Raw genomic sequence first — 15,000 nt, 5'->3', positions numbered from 1 at the left:
CACATAACAACTGAGAATGATCTTCCAGCTGTGTAAATGACATTTTGATATAGACTGATATAAATTTGAAAAAAGGTGGACCGACGTTTTTCAAATTTACCCAAATTCAATCCATTTCAATCCTCTCAAGTTTTGTCCATCCATGTACCTTCTTGGCTTCCCTGTGTTTTGTTAGAGTTCTTCTATGGTTCTGAACAGTTATTTTGATATTTTAGTTAATTCTATGACCATTCGATCAGTGCTGAAATTGCCTAAAATTGCGTGACCTAGCCCCTTTAAGCAAGGGACGCTTTTATCAACACGGTCGGTAACCGGAAGTGATTTTGCAAAAAAATTGACGTCACACGTCACAGACGTCAAGTCACAAACCTCAAAGCTGGCTATTTGGCGTCCGTGTTGAAAAACAAAAACGCGAGAAGGTAACTTCATTTTAGGTGCAATAACTCTGTTTTTTTAATTGATTTTTGTTGTTTTCCTGCTAATGCTGGACAATCAACTTTCTAATTCCTATTATTTATGAAAGAACTCTTCTTTTTCAGTTCTACTGGCTAATGAACAACAGAGCTGCAGACGCCGAGACTCAGTCTTGCCAAAAATTCTAGAGTAAGTCTGCTTTGAAAAATATTTGCTTTCCTTGATATATCCTTTGTATGTGCTTGTGTTTTTTCTCTGTGGTCTTAAATTTTAATGGGTTGGCAATGCTAAGACAACGTTTCCCGGCAGAAAGACCATGCTAAATTTTGTAAAATTTTAATGACCGTCAAATTCAAATTCTTCTTTGGAACGCGTTATGTTTATTTGTCATTTGCTTTCCTTTACAGAAATGCACTAAATGGATTGGACAAATCAGCTAACACTGGCAGATCTGAACTTTGCTTTACATTCAGAGTCCTTTCCGGATTATCGATCATAATGGGATTGAGAATTTCTAGCCGTGTTCTCTTCCAGTAAAACAAGAAGTTAATCCTCAGAAATCAATCTTTGATCGTAGCTCTGAAAAAGCGTATCTCTTGTATTTCTTAAAAAAGTCATGATTCAGTATTAAGAAAGAAGACAAAGAATCAAACCTGTACTGTACAATAGGCCTTTGACCTCCTTTTCATAAAATTATGGGCTATAGCTTAACAAATGCCAGAAATGGAAAAAGCATGTCGAGAATATCAAAATGGCCAAATTTGAGGCCCCCATCATTAAAAAGGTGAGATCTTATGACAGTCTGAAGTTTAAAAAGAATAAGAAAATTTGTATGGAAAATGTTGCCTTGCTCTCCAGCAACATTTCCCATACAAAACTTCTAAATTTTCCGAAAATTCAAACTGTCGTCTAAACTTAGTCTTTCATTCCAGGGGACTCAAACTTGACCATTTTGGTATTTTCGATGGGCTCTTTCTATTTCTGGCATTCTTTAAGTTATAGCCCATAATATAAAAATTCTCTAGGAAAAGTTTGGTCACGTGACCCCAGCTGCAAAAGGCCTATTAATTAGCGATGCCGTAAAATCACTGATGCGACATGCTTAATGCAAACAAGTCAAGTCACAGAAGCCGGTCTCGACCAAGTTTCATCTCGGCTACTTGGGGTCCGTGTTGACAAAAATGTCTCTTGCTTAAGCTCCCTAAAAAAAAGGAGCACTAGAGCGTATCTGGATACATGTAGACAGTGCAAACGATTCGAAAACGATTGGAATACGCTATGTGTGGACGCGGATATTTTTGATTCCGAATAAAAACGTTTTTGGATACAAAAATATCCGGATACGTGGAAGTGCGGACGAGACCTAAGAGGATTTCAAAAGTTGTTTATTTCCCTATACGGCAAGTGAGGATTGTTTGGCGGAAAGCGTACTTTTAGGTGACAGGTAATTAATGCTATGAGCGGCCAAATGACGTCCAACTCTTAGCTCACCAAGCAAAACCTGCTCTAAATTTATTGGGGAAGCCATTTTAAATCTCCGTACGTTTTTAATTTACTTGGAACTCACTGCCTTTTTCAAACATGTCTTCCTAGGTACTTTACTTCGATAACAGTCGGTTTCTTGCGTTTGGTTTTTGTGCACAGCACTTTTTCCTGCTATTTGCTTTAAAAGACGTCCCAATGAAACTCCTTTCTCTCACTTAACTTTTGCATTTTTTTAAAAGGCAAAATGAGTGCTGTTTATCTTGCAGTAAGTATACTATAAAAAAGGCCATTGAATAAATAACAGAAGTAATTAGCCTGGTTTGAAGGGTACACTGGGTTGCCTGTGGTACTTGCAGCGTTCCAGGCATTTTTTTTCAAGTTGGGGGGGGGGGGGGGGGGGGGTTATTAAGACCATTTAAGGGGTCACCCAGAAGTCATACCAGCAGAGGCCCTTTGGCTCACAGGCGCTCACACGTCCGTACGACGAAACAGATCCTTTTCTGAGGTTAAAAACCTGGCTACCGGCCTATTAATTAATCATTAGTCAGAAAGAAGAAATTCCTGTCCTCTTTAAAAAAATTGACACGCATTGCTTACGTGTGGTAGTGAAGTAACACAGCGATTTATTCCATAATGTCAACTGAGCTGTGTGTTGTCTTCCAGGAGATTCAAGTTGTCCTTGCGTAATATGTAGCTCTAACAGTGCACGATATTGTTTTGGTATTGTCTATCATTGTAGTGCCATGGTAAAAGTCTTGGGTAAATAGCCTGTGAAGACATGTGGTTACTAGCAAAGTACTGCACCCAGAAAGATTGAAGAAAATAAATGGGAAATGAAAATCATTGTCTTCTGGGATGACATGTTGACAGTTGTCTTTACGTAATATGTAGGTCTAACAGTACACGATATTGTTTTGATATTGTCTATCATTGCAGCGCCATGGTAGAAGTCTTAGATAAATAGCCCCTTGAGAAGACATGTGATTACTAGCAAAGCACTGAACCCAGAGAGATTGAAGAAAATAAAAGGGAATCGAGAAACATTGGCTTCTGGGCTGACATGTTGATCATGTAACTTCTTTCCACCACCAGTGTAAGCGTGTACTGACAGCACCTGACAGTTTTGTAAACAAAAGTTTAAAGCTGAATTTAATCCCTATCCGGTGGGGTTAGTATATGGATGGGCGACCTAAGAAATATACCACTCAGTAACAGAAGCATAGGACCAAAAATTCTATTTTAATGCTATCAAATGCGAACCAAGCAAGATACAGATTTTGTAAGCTTTCTTTATGCAAAAGAAATATTGATGTAAAAGTAAATATATATGGATACACAGTTTTTAAGAAGAGCAGAAGGAAGTTTCAGGACGGTCGATCGAGAATAAAATATTTTGCCATCGGTAACAAAATTTACGACATGAAAACAACATTAATTTTGAACCACGAATATAAAAAGTTACCATCAGCGAAAAACATTTTGGGAGATTTTAGTTGTTTTGTTATAGTTGCACTTTTGGCTGCAACGAGTAAATCGCACATCGAATTCAGCGGGCGCAGTGATCAAGTTACCGCGGCATGTTTACTCGCGAAACAGTGAAGCATCTGTGTCAAATGATGCCAAGATACCGGGTTTTTGTTTTTGTTAGTTTTCTTTTTCTTTCAATTGTTATAAATTTTGACAAGAAATGTGCGAATTCAACACAATCACAATCGCCCAACTCTCAGAGGTTGACCAAGACAAGGTTATTTATCATTAGGTAATTCCATCGTTTTGGTAATAGCAGCTACTTTATTATTCATCAGCGTCACAATCTTTTGCCGATTTTGGGGGTCATTTTGTTGAAACTCAAGCACGCTTCCAACAGACCTGTTTATTTTCGTGACTTACAAAAATTCTCCCCGTATCACATTTCACACGTATGCAAATTTGCTAAGCTCGTAAATTAAACAACATGATAAATTTACAAAAGCTAGAAATTTCACAGAAATAAAAAAAATTTATTGAAACAAGCAACATATTTCTATAAGAGGCAAGAAACCCTTCCTATTTCAGTTGCGTGCGTGCAAGCGAAACACACAATCACACAGCATATGCAATTAAATAAATTTCTGACAGTTCACATCAAACCCTTTTCGGAAGAACCTTGACCGTAAATAATAAAGCACAAAAGAGACAACAAGCTTTCATTCAAATAATTTTTCACTGTCACATTTCCAATTTTTTTTAACCTTTGCAGAGTTGAGTACAAAATGAATGTTACTTGCCAGACACACAGGCAAACTTTAAAGAGTCTTTAAATAGATGCGACTTCAGTAAAGACTGTGAGACACACAACAGAGATCACAGATTTACTTTTGGTGTTCGATTCCTTCTCTGTCTTTGTTGAACCCGTAAGTTACCAGAGAAATTTCCATTTGGTTTCAGTGTTGTACGAAACACCACCTTGGCGAAATATTAGAAGTGCAGCTCATTTTGATTTCGGCTCGACGGGCGAAAGATTCACGCTGTCGAAGTCCATTACTCGTCGCTTTTAAGATTCCAGATCTTTTTGTTTCACCACCTGTCTTGACGTTCCATTCTTGAGCTCCATATGGGTATATTTTCTTTAAAGATGTACTAAAACGCCATTCGCATTACAATGACTTTCGACACCATTACAGGTTAATTGTGCAGAGCAAGCTACGCATTACCCCAGCCCCCTGAAACCTAACAAAATACGCACAGAAGACTCTATGCACAAAGACACCACTTAGCAGGGGAGTGACAGGCAAGACTTTTCCCGACACGGAAAAAAATAAAAACAACAAGAAAACCCACAAAATGATACCGAGATTCCGACTGGTTTGGCAACTCAGTAATAAAGTTAAATAACATAAGGAAAAAGTAGGTTCACTTCGTTCCGTTTAATTAATCCTACTGAAGGTTGATCAATTTTACGGTGATGATCTTATTCAACTCTGAACAAAATATATGCTTACCTTTGTAGCACAAGGAGATGCATAAAATGACCTAAACAAGATTTTAAGAGAATGTTAAAGAAAAGGCACAGCTTTTTTTATCCGTTTCAAAGCTAAACTAACCTGTGCCGCAAGGAAAAACAATTTGATATCTTTTCTCCTTTGTTGCATTTTGTAAGATGGAGATGTCTATCCTTGGACTGGACCTTTTAGCGCCCTAACAAGTTTTGAGTACTTATTTTTTTATAGCCACTGCAAACCAGGGCTTAAAGCAAGGATTTCAGTCATCATGCAATTGAACTGGTTAGAGCCTGTCCTTATCTCGTGTTGTTATAAATTTGAGCATCTGCTTTGTTCTCGTTTTGCTCGATATTTGTACTTACCATGTCAGTGCCAATTCGTTAACAACCAATCACCGCGAACATCGCGTCTGACGTTGACTTTTTCATCGTTATATTTCTATTTCTGTACTGTGCTAATGAACTTCCCATAAGCCGCTCCCTATCCGATTCTTCCAAGGTGCCATATATACCATGCTCAGTCTGGTAACTAACTCTATTTATCCTTTTACATTCCCGAGTTTAGATGTGTTTCAGTCTAAGAACGTTACTGTAATCCAAAAGGAATCCAATACCTTTTGCACTGACGGTGGCAATCTGATGACTGGGGCTGTGTGGAAAACAAATAAAGCTGTCGGATTCTCCTTTATGTATATATTTAACGACAGGATGTCGTACATGAGATGGTTTTTCTTTGTCTTAAAGTCGTTGCTTCTCGGTGTTGGGAAAAAAATGTAAAAATACTATAACAGAGAATAATCTTTTAACATGTGTGCTATAACATTATTATACTTTTTAAAACATAAAATCAATTTCAAGTTTAATTTCAAATGAATTAAAGTTTTTCATTCGGAAATTGTTGAAATGTCTTATTTGATGTCAAATGTGATAAATACCCATTTTCTAATCATTGGTTTTAAGGATGGTGCCTACTAACTAAAGATATATTTGCCCCGGGGGGTGTGATTATGCAGGAAACGTAGATCTTAACAAGTGTTATTGAAATCCAAAAAGAAAATTGGGGTAACCAAGCATTTCTCAAAGATAATCCATGAATAAAATTTGTAAAAAGCTTTAAAATACAAAGCATTTATGGATTACTTTCTAAAATAGAATAATAATTATCTCTCAAAAAAACATGGCTACCCCAAATTTACTTTTTGGATAACACGAGTACTTACAAAGATCTACCTTCTCCGGATTGTTTTAAACCGCGAAAAAATATCCCTGTATTAGTAAGCATCGGCGATAGGAAACCCGAGTATCTGGAGATGCGCAGAACGCATGCGCAATAACAATAGTAGGCACCGTCCTTAAAGCATTCTTTTTCGGAGACGTAAAACTGATAATGATGCTTGAAATCGGGGACTTTAGATTTAAATCCTCGCACAAACACAGGTACAGTTGCCTGTAAATTGTTAAATTCATGTTCGAGTTCGCCTAAATTAATATTAATTATTTTGAGGCTGCTTTGTTAAATATTCATATTTATTATTTTTGTGGCACCTTGCTTTGTTAAATATTACCGACAAGTAAGATGTTTCAATGTTGTGGCTTGAGACTTTCACATGAAACTGAAGGAATTTAAATATCCGATCATGTTTCTGTTTCTCTGAGTCAGGTCGTAATGGTAATTATATAGCTGATAGTTAATCCGCAATTGTCAGCATAGCTATTATTCTTTAATTCTCTAAAACTGTCCAATTTAGAAAATATAGGACAGTTTGTCTCAGCCAACGAAATCCCAGAAAATATAATAGCGTCAGCTCTGTAGTAATTGACAATCGCGGAGTTCAGCCACGGAGATTTGCCAAAAGTTTCAATTTCTCAGGACTTTTTCAGCGATATCACTGCAAATGAGAGATTTCCTACTTTGCCAGAAGAAGATTTTGCCAACCTGAGAGGCAAAAACCAAAACTAAAACACCTCCAAGAGTACAAAAACTTGGCTAAATGTTTTCAGAGTCGAAGATGCAGCGTAACGAAGCGAGAAAGTTGGAAGATATCCCTCGTCATGATCTAGCTAGAAGCAGTTCTTTGCCGTTTTTTCGCTGAAATTAGAAAAAAGGACGGTAACGAATACGAAACAGAACGTTTGGTTGACATGTCATGCAGTGCTAGTTGGACCGTTATTTAAAAAATGTGGCAGAAACTACAGTATTTTGCGAGGTCGTGAATTTGCAAATTCACTGAGGCAACAACATGAATCGAACGCAGGGTTACGGAAAGCGAAAAAATGTCTCTCAAGCTTTAAGCGAAGCAGACGAAGAATGCCCCTGGAGTTCAGGTAATATTTTGGAAATAGGAATAATTCACAATATTTTAGTTTTCCTTTCTTAAGGATAATAGCTTGGCTGAGCAGTTCCCAATTACAACTGACTAGCTATATAATTAATAGGTAACAGGACTACATGCTTGTCCAATTTGGAATATATTTACCTCCAAATTGGACAGCATGTAGTCCTATCACATATAATAATAGGACTGAGTGAAGTCCAATTAGCCAGTGTCAAAAATACCATAATACTCTTTGTTTGTCCCTCCAAAATGTTGCATAAACATTGTTTTTTTTTCTCTTGGAACTTACAATGGTCTCAAGAGAAACTGGAAACAATTGCTTATGCAAAATTTTGGACGGAGAAACAAAGAGTATTATGGTATTTTTGACATTGGCTAATTGGTCTGCAATCACCATACGAGTGATAACAAAATCAGACGAGGAGTCCGATTTGTTTATCACGAGTACGATTACAGATCGAACTGGACGACACGAAGCCCTCTTACCAATTAATCATAAAAATTACAATTTCCGAGAAAAAAGGAAGAGCCGAGTTATGAAAGAAAGGTAAAATTTGCATCAAAGAGTGCATCAAATTCAGGGCCTGGTAGGACTAATTAGAAGAGTGACAAAGGAGGCGTAAATTGTTTAACATGTGTCGCTCTGAAAGAAAGAAAGAAAGAAAGAAAGAAGAAAGAAAGAAATTAAGAAAGAAAGAAAGAAAGAAAGAAAGAAAGAAGAAAGAAGAAAAAGAAGAAAGAAGGAAAGAAAGAAAGATCGTTTCCCTTATTTCTTGGTTCCCTTTTCACTTCGGTCCGCGTTGAACGGACCAATTGAGTGTTTTGAAGAATCGTTAAATCCGCCATTTCCCATTTTGTTCGCCCGGTACACGTTGAAGGAGAATCTCGTGAGACAGTGGTCAACCCTGTCTGGGATCGCCACCGAATTTGAACGCAGGCCCTACAAGAGACAAATAGACAACTTATTTTTATTCGCCATTTACTTGCAGTTAAAGAGAGAAGCGATTCATCGTAAAGTCCCCGGGATATCCGTAAGATCCGGCCAATCCGAACCCTCCCGAGAACTTTTCGGCCAGCTCGCTCAACTCATCTTGCATTGAAATATTCATGAGGTACGACCTGGCCGAAGAGTTTTCCGACCGGGACCGAAATGGCCGGGACTCGAGAACTTTCCGAAAACAAAATCGATATCATCATATCATATAAGCTCTGTAAGACAAAACTAAACTGCAAGTAGATTGTGAATGATCTATTTATAGCCGAAGAGAGAAGTTATGTGATGCAATATTCATAGCATCTCCGCGAAATCCGTGATATCCGCTTTTTCCGACCAAGCTGAGATAATAATCAAGTGTCACGTGGGACGACAGAGCGATACGAATAGCCGTAACATCCGGCCAATCCGAACCCTCCCGAGAACCTTTTTGTCGGAAAAGTCGGATTTATCGGATTTCCCGAAGATGCAACGAATATCTAACGATGTAAAACAACTTACAGTTAAATTGACAAGTTATATGATAAGATATTCATGGCATCTCCGGGAAATCCGTGAAATCTGACTTTTCCGACCCCTTCTGAGATAATAATCAAGTGTCACGTACCGAAATGGCCGGGACTCGAGAATTTTCCGAAGACAAAATCGATATCACATCATACAACCTCTGCAAAACAAGACAAAACTGCAAGTAGATTGTGAATGATCTACTTACAGCCGAAGAGAGAAATTATGTCATGCAATATTCATAGCATCTCCGGGAAATCCGTGATATCGGCCTTTTCCGACCCAGCTGAGATAATAATCAAGTGTCACGTGGGACCACAGAGCGAGACGAATAGCCGTAACATCCGGCCAATCCGAACCCTTCCGAAAACCTTTTTGTCGGAAAAGTCGGAAACCATCAATATCTGGTCAATATCCGGAGAATGGTAACAAGAATAACAATAACCATCAAACGGAAAAGTACTGGACTATTCAAAGGAAAGTTTAAACAGAACATAACTGATAATAATAATAATAATAATAATAATAATAATAATAATAATAATAATAATAACAATAATAATAATAATAATATGTTTTGTAAAGATATTGATAATACTTACAGTAGTAAAGAGAAGTAGACTGTTTAAATATTCATATCCCCGTGAAATCCGTCTTTCCCGTCTTCCAGTTTAGGATTGATTCAAGGGCGGACACTTGCAGTGTCACTGATTTTCGGGATGTAATACATCATGCAAAGTGCATACTTATTTGAGAAGGAAAAAGACGGATTTCACGGATTTGACGGGGATATGAATATTTAATTCTTTTTACTTCTCCTTACAACTGTAAGTATAATATATAGTATGTATTATAATAAGAAAAGTGATAGTACTTACAGTAGTAAAGAGAAGTAGACTGTTTAAATATTCATATCCCCGTGAAATCCGTCTTTCCCGTCTTCCAGTTTAGGATTAATTCAAGGGCGGACACTTGCAGTGTCACTGATTTTCGGGATGTAATACATCATGCAAAGTGCATACTTATTTGAGAAGGAAAAAGACGGATTTCACGGATTTGACGGGGATATGAATATTTAATTCTTTTTACTTCTCCTTACAACTGTAAGTATAATATATAGTATGTATTATAATAAGAAAAGTGATAATACTTACAGTAGTAAAGAGAAGTAGACTGTTTAAATATTCATATCCCCGTGAAATCCGTCTTTCCCGTCTTCCAGTTTAGGATTGATTCAAGGGCGGACACTTGCAGTGTCACTGATTTTCGGGATGTAATACATCATGCAAAGTGCATACTTATTTGAGAAGGAAAAAGACGGATTTCACGGATTTGACGGGGATATGAATATTTAATTCTTTTTACTTCTCCTTACAACTGTAAGTATAATATATAGTATGTATTATAACAATAGTGATAGTACTTACAGCAGTAAAGATAAGCAGAATGTTTAAATATTCATATCCTCGTGAAATCTGTCTTTTCCGTTTTCCAGTTTAGGATTGATTCAAGGGTAGACACTTGCAGTGGCACTGATTTTCGGGATGCAATACATCATGCAAAGTGCATACTTATTTGAGAAGGAAAAAGACGGATTTCACGGATTTGACGGGGATATGAATATTTGACTATTTTTCTTATCTTTTCGTCTCTTATATGGCAAAACACATATAGACTTGGCCCGTTCAGGAGAAAAATGCAAATTCCACTACCTCCACGGCAATGTCTCACATTAGCGTGTGTGCGTTATAATAATGAGCCTGTTGGTTGTTAATCACTTGACCCCTTGTTAGTTGTATTCATTGTATTCATTTCGTGGCAAACCGGCTAATCACTGTTTAATTTTTTTTACCCAACTGGGAATGGAACCAATTGTTTTTGGTTTGAATGAATATCATTACACGGTCGTTTGGATTCAGCCGAAAGTGTCATGAAAATGTCGCATTGTATTTCAAATAGCTTTCACACTGCACGGGCATCTCAATTCTAATCAATACCGGCAGTAGTGAGCATTTGCCCGCGGGTGTAGGCTGTTATGAGCATGTGAAAGAGAACCCCGAAAGGGATGAAACGCTGAGCGCGGGCATATAACACGAACATGAAAATTTCTCCCGATAGTGTGCATCACATTGTATTTGAAACAGTACCTCTAATGAGGCAATCGATTCTCAGAGACAGACCTTTTCGTGTGAAGCAAAAATTGACAAAGAGCAATTCTTCAGGGGGTTTAAATGTCTTTTATTTGATCAGATTTATGCTTGTCGATCTCACAAGTGCTGATGACTATTTAAAGGGCAACTTTGGCTCTCATTTTATTCGTCTCGTGATGATCAAGGATGCACCGAGCAAAACAACCAAGCAAACAGTTGAACAGCGAGGCAATTCGAGGAGCAGTTTTGGGGTACATAAGTCCCGTCGTGTCCGGACAATGTAGTGTTATAAGTGCAAAGTGTGTGTGGAACGTGAAAGAAAAAGACCTCTCGAAATCCTGGAGGTGTATTTGCAGTAAGAGGGATTCGTGTGACGAAGCCATTTCAGGTTGGTTTGTGTTCATATTTTTCTCCCAACATTCATCTTTCCGGTCTTTTAAACCTGTATTTTCTTCTTTCAGGTATACCCAATGCAACTTTCTTTTTCAGTGCTATCGGCACACAAGAAAGAAAGGGTAATATAAAAGAAGACGAAAATTGTGACAGCGACGACGAGAACGAAGAATATGATTCTGTGCCCAGTACACAATCTGAACAATACCTTGACGGCTCTCCAACGCTTGTTAACAAATCGCTTTGGCCAGCGATCTCCTATTGGTTAGCATTGACAACGCCGAACGGTGCCCCTGCAAACCCACTAGTCGTTCATAGGGCATTACTGGAATGTGGAATTAGTGTCAAAGCAAGTCAGGTATTACAAAATATAATTATCCTTTAGGATGCTCTGTTAAGCAGGCATGGTTTGCAATTTGACAGCAGACGTTGTTTTACCTGAAATTTGTCTTACCGTCTCGAGCGTTATATCAAAAGTTTTGATCCAAGGAATTTTGTGCACTCCGACAATCAATCCATCAATCAATTTATTACTTGAGTTGGAGGCTCATAGCAAATCGTAAGACATTTTGAATAAATGGGAAACGAGAGCAAAAGTACAAAAGGTCAGAGGACCGAGCAATTTTCTTGGTACAATTGAAAAGCAAGATGAGAGCTTGATCATTCCTTCTATATGTAAGTGGTTTCACGGTTGCAATATTGAGTTATCACGCAAGCTATCTCCAACCAGATTAAAGTTTACTGTTCTGAGTTTTGCTGATTCACAAAAAACGTGTTCTGCAATATTTTTGCTGGAAAGCATGAAGGCCATGTGCAGTAACAGTGCGAACTCTGCATTCACAAGCTTTTTTTAATCGTCTCAGACTTCAGTTCTACGTATACCTCTATGAAGAAAAACAACAACAACAACAACAACAACAACACTAAAAGAAAAAGAAAGTGGGGAATGAGTGGTCTTCAAAAAAGGACTTATTGTCAAATGTGACTGCCAAGAAGTTTTAAGGTGTACCTATAATGATAAATAGCTCTTTGACGGAAGTCTACTTTCCTAACTTTCAATGTTATAGGTCCAGTTTCAAGATGGAAGAGAATGCCCGGCCATTAACGAGCTGTATAAAGTCCTCAAAGACCACAAGAATCCATTTATGCAAGAACTCGTCGCGGCCAGCTATCAGTACAGCTACATAAAAGAATTCCGCAATTTTCTTGGTCCATCCCCCCCGTCCACCCAAGAGTTAGAAAGTGGTGGAGGAGAGAACGTCGTGCGCGTCACTTTAGTCAATACAAGGTTTCAGCTGACTTTGAGTAAAGCACTAGACAAGATGATTGAGGCGAAATTACAGATTGACAAGTTTGGGTTTCATGTCCCCGATGCAGCAGCTTTGACTTCTGAGTCTGAAGAAACGCGACTTTCGGACAAGCTCACAATCCTGATAAACGACGTCACAATTGCCATGAAGAGGCTAGACTACGCGAGTTACCGAGGCAAAGTCTATAAAAGGGACCCAAGGTCGAAGTACACCTATTCCTTCAAATGCGAAGCAAGATCTTTCATCAACACTTTGGCAACGAACGAACAATTCAAATCCAGACTCGTCCGACACATGAGAAAAGTTATTGACCTGCTATCAGACCCATCCTGTGAACTTTTTCAGCCGCTGGTGATCGACTATGACCTGATTGAAGTCAAAGGCAGTTTCTGTTGGTCTCTGGAGAAACGTGCTTTCGTTGAACACGCCATTGATGAAGGACAAATAGGCAAGGTGTCGCCCAGAGCTTTTTGCCCGTACGATCCCCTGAAGGCTGCCAACCCGAAGTATTTCCGAGAGATTCTGGAGAACAGCTTGCCTACGCACGAGGTTGCCTTTTTCTGTGAAGATTTCGTGAAACTATTAGACTACAGGAAGAAGCGACACAAGGACAAAGTACCTTGCTTGGTAGGCGACGCCAACAGTGGAAAGACGAGCCTGTTCTTCCCAATCCAAGGACTCATCCACCACGGAAACATCGCAACCGTCACCAAACAGCGCGCCTTCAACAAGGCCATGATCACTCCGTTTACCGAGGTGATCTTCATCGATGAAGCAGACGAGAGTTGCTTGGATATAGCCGACTGGAAGGTTCTCACGCAAGGAGGATACACCGCCCACGATGTAAAATATCAAACCGCCCGAGCCTTCATCAACAAATGTCCCATGTTGATCACAGCTCAGCGCAAACTGGACTTCGGTCCCTTGCATCAACCGGCCATGGATAGGCGGCTCCGAACATATCAGTTTAAGAACCTGCCAAATCCCAAGAAGAAAGCGGCAGAATGGTTGAAAAGGCACGCTATGGACTGCCTCGTGTGGGCTGCTGAACAAGCCAAGTCGATCCCAGTTGCCAGTATCGAAAGCGAAGACGGTGGCGATTCCGACAGCGACGGCAGCATGCACGAGGACGAGGAGGGTATTTTGACAGAAAACGAAAAGGGGGCTCTGCGATCGCTGTCTCTCGATATTGCAATCACTAAAAACCAGGAGACAGGCAACGCCATGGACGAGTCGATTTCAAGGGATGCCACAGATGCGGAGGACGCGAACGATTTGACATCGCCAGACAACCTTGCGCTTTTGAGAGACTCATTGGGCAAGTCACGTCGCGATAGCCTGCGAGAGAGACAACTCCATCACATGCTCCATGAACAAGAACGAATCAGAGCCATGCAGCAAGAGCTCGCTAGGCAACACCACCAGTCGAGAATAACGGCACTCAGGGACAGGGGAGTCAGTACCCAGAGTGCGGAGTTGCTGCCGATGGACCCGACCGCGGAGACGCCCACGCCCATTCTTAGAGAACTGGACCGATGCGTGGCAGAAGAAAGAGCGCTGGAAAAACAAAGGCTACTCAAGAAATGCTGCGAAGTATTCGCGAATATCTGGGTACGAGAGACGGAGAAAGAGCTCGCCAACTGCGTGAAGATGTTGCACACGCCCTTAGACGACTCCACTAGAGCCTCGATGGAAGCCCTGCTGGACCTCCTACAGGATAAGTTGAAGACCCATCACAAGAACCTCGGAACACTAGGTACTGAGGAAGCCTTAGCTGAGAGACGACGAACCTGTGTGAAGATGGGTCTTCTCCAAGAGCGCCACGCCCATCTCGTCAAGTGTGTGCACGAGGCCTTGCCGTCCGCAGAAGAAGAATTGGGGGAGCCAACACAACAAGAATCCGGGGCGGATATTATGCAAGAAGACGACGAAGCCGATATCTTTATCACGCCGATTCCAAGTTGGGAGCTAAGCCATACAGCTTTCGAAAGAACGCGCACGCTCGGGGAACAGGGCAGCCAATCATGCCGAGGAAAAAGGCGGCGGGCTGGTCTACTCGCGCGTAGATCGGAGAAAAGGGCAAGAGTCTGCACCAACACGATCCTGAACTATTTTTCGAGTCAAGAATAGCTAAAACATAGTAGCAAGTTAACCTTTAATTTTGCATGTAATCACAGAATGACTGAACGAACGACAATGTCACTCTAGGCAACGAACATTAAAATGAACCTTTCGAGTGTTAGTAGTTGAAGTGATAGTTGTCGACTGCTGTGATTTTTTTGAGCTTATGTGCGTTCCAGTAATTCTGGTTGCCGTGCGTTATGAGCCCATTTCGACCAACTTAGTCCCTTAGGATTTTTCACTAGAGGAACAAAAAAACTTAAGTTCAGCCCTCTTTTTTAAAGAATCTGCCAGCCTGCCTTTCTGAAAA

The 15,000-nt window shown here is 39.8% G+C and overlaps 2 protein-coding genes across 4 annotated transcripts in view; both read right to left on the bottom strand.

The window, feature by feature from the left end:
- The window catches only part of LOC138042947 (adhesion G-protein coupled receptor D1-like), a 191,347-nt gene that overhangs the window by 90,831 nt on the left and 85,516 nt on the right, over positions 1–15,000 (bottom strand). Inside the window, exons 1-2 of one of the 3 annotated variants that reach the window (XM_068889014.1) lie at positions 4,983–5,223; positions 4,881–4,911 (exon numbers count right to left, since the gene is read on the bottom strand). The exons of 1 other annotated variant lie outside the window; for it this stretch is intronic. In XM_068889014.1, the coding sequence (XP_068745115.1) occupies positions 4,881–4,911; positions 4,983–5,030 (79 nt within the window). In that variant the 5' untranslated portion in view covers positions 5,031–5,223. Of the gene's footprint in view, positions 1–4,880; positions 4,912–4,982; positions 5,224–15,000 lie in introns of those variants that run through there. One more of the 3 variants, XM_068889015.1, reaches the window with a different exon arrangement.
- The window catches only part of LOC138041772 (uncharacterized), a 1,752-nt gene continuing 1,670 nt past the window's right edge, over positions 14,919–15,000 (bottom strand). The window contains exon 1 of the mRNA XM_068887483.1: positions 14,919–15,000. This exon is cut by the window's right edge and continues 1,670 nt beyond it. Coding sequence (XP_068743584.1) covers positions 14,919–15,000 — 82 coding nt within the window.

The sequence above is a fragment of the Montipora capricornis genome, chromosome 3, assembly GCF_036669925.1.
Source record: "Montipora capricornis isolate CH-2021 chromosome 3, ASM3666992v2, whole genome shotgun sequence".
In the NCBI taxonomy this organism is placed as follows: Eukaryota; Metazoa; Cnidaria; class Anthozoa; order Scleractinia; family Acroporidae; genus Montipora; species Montipora capricornis.
Note: the sequence above shows the minus strand (reverse complement) of the source record. Positions and strands in the feature narration are given on the sequence as shown.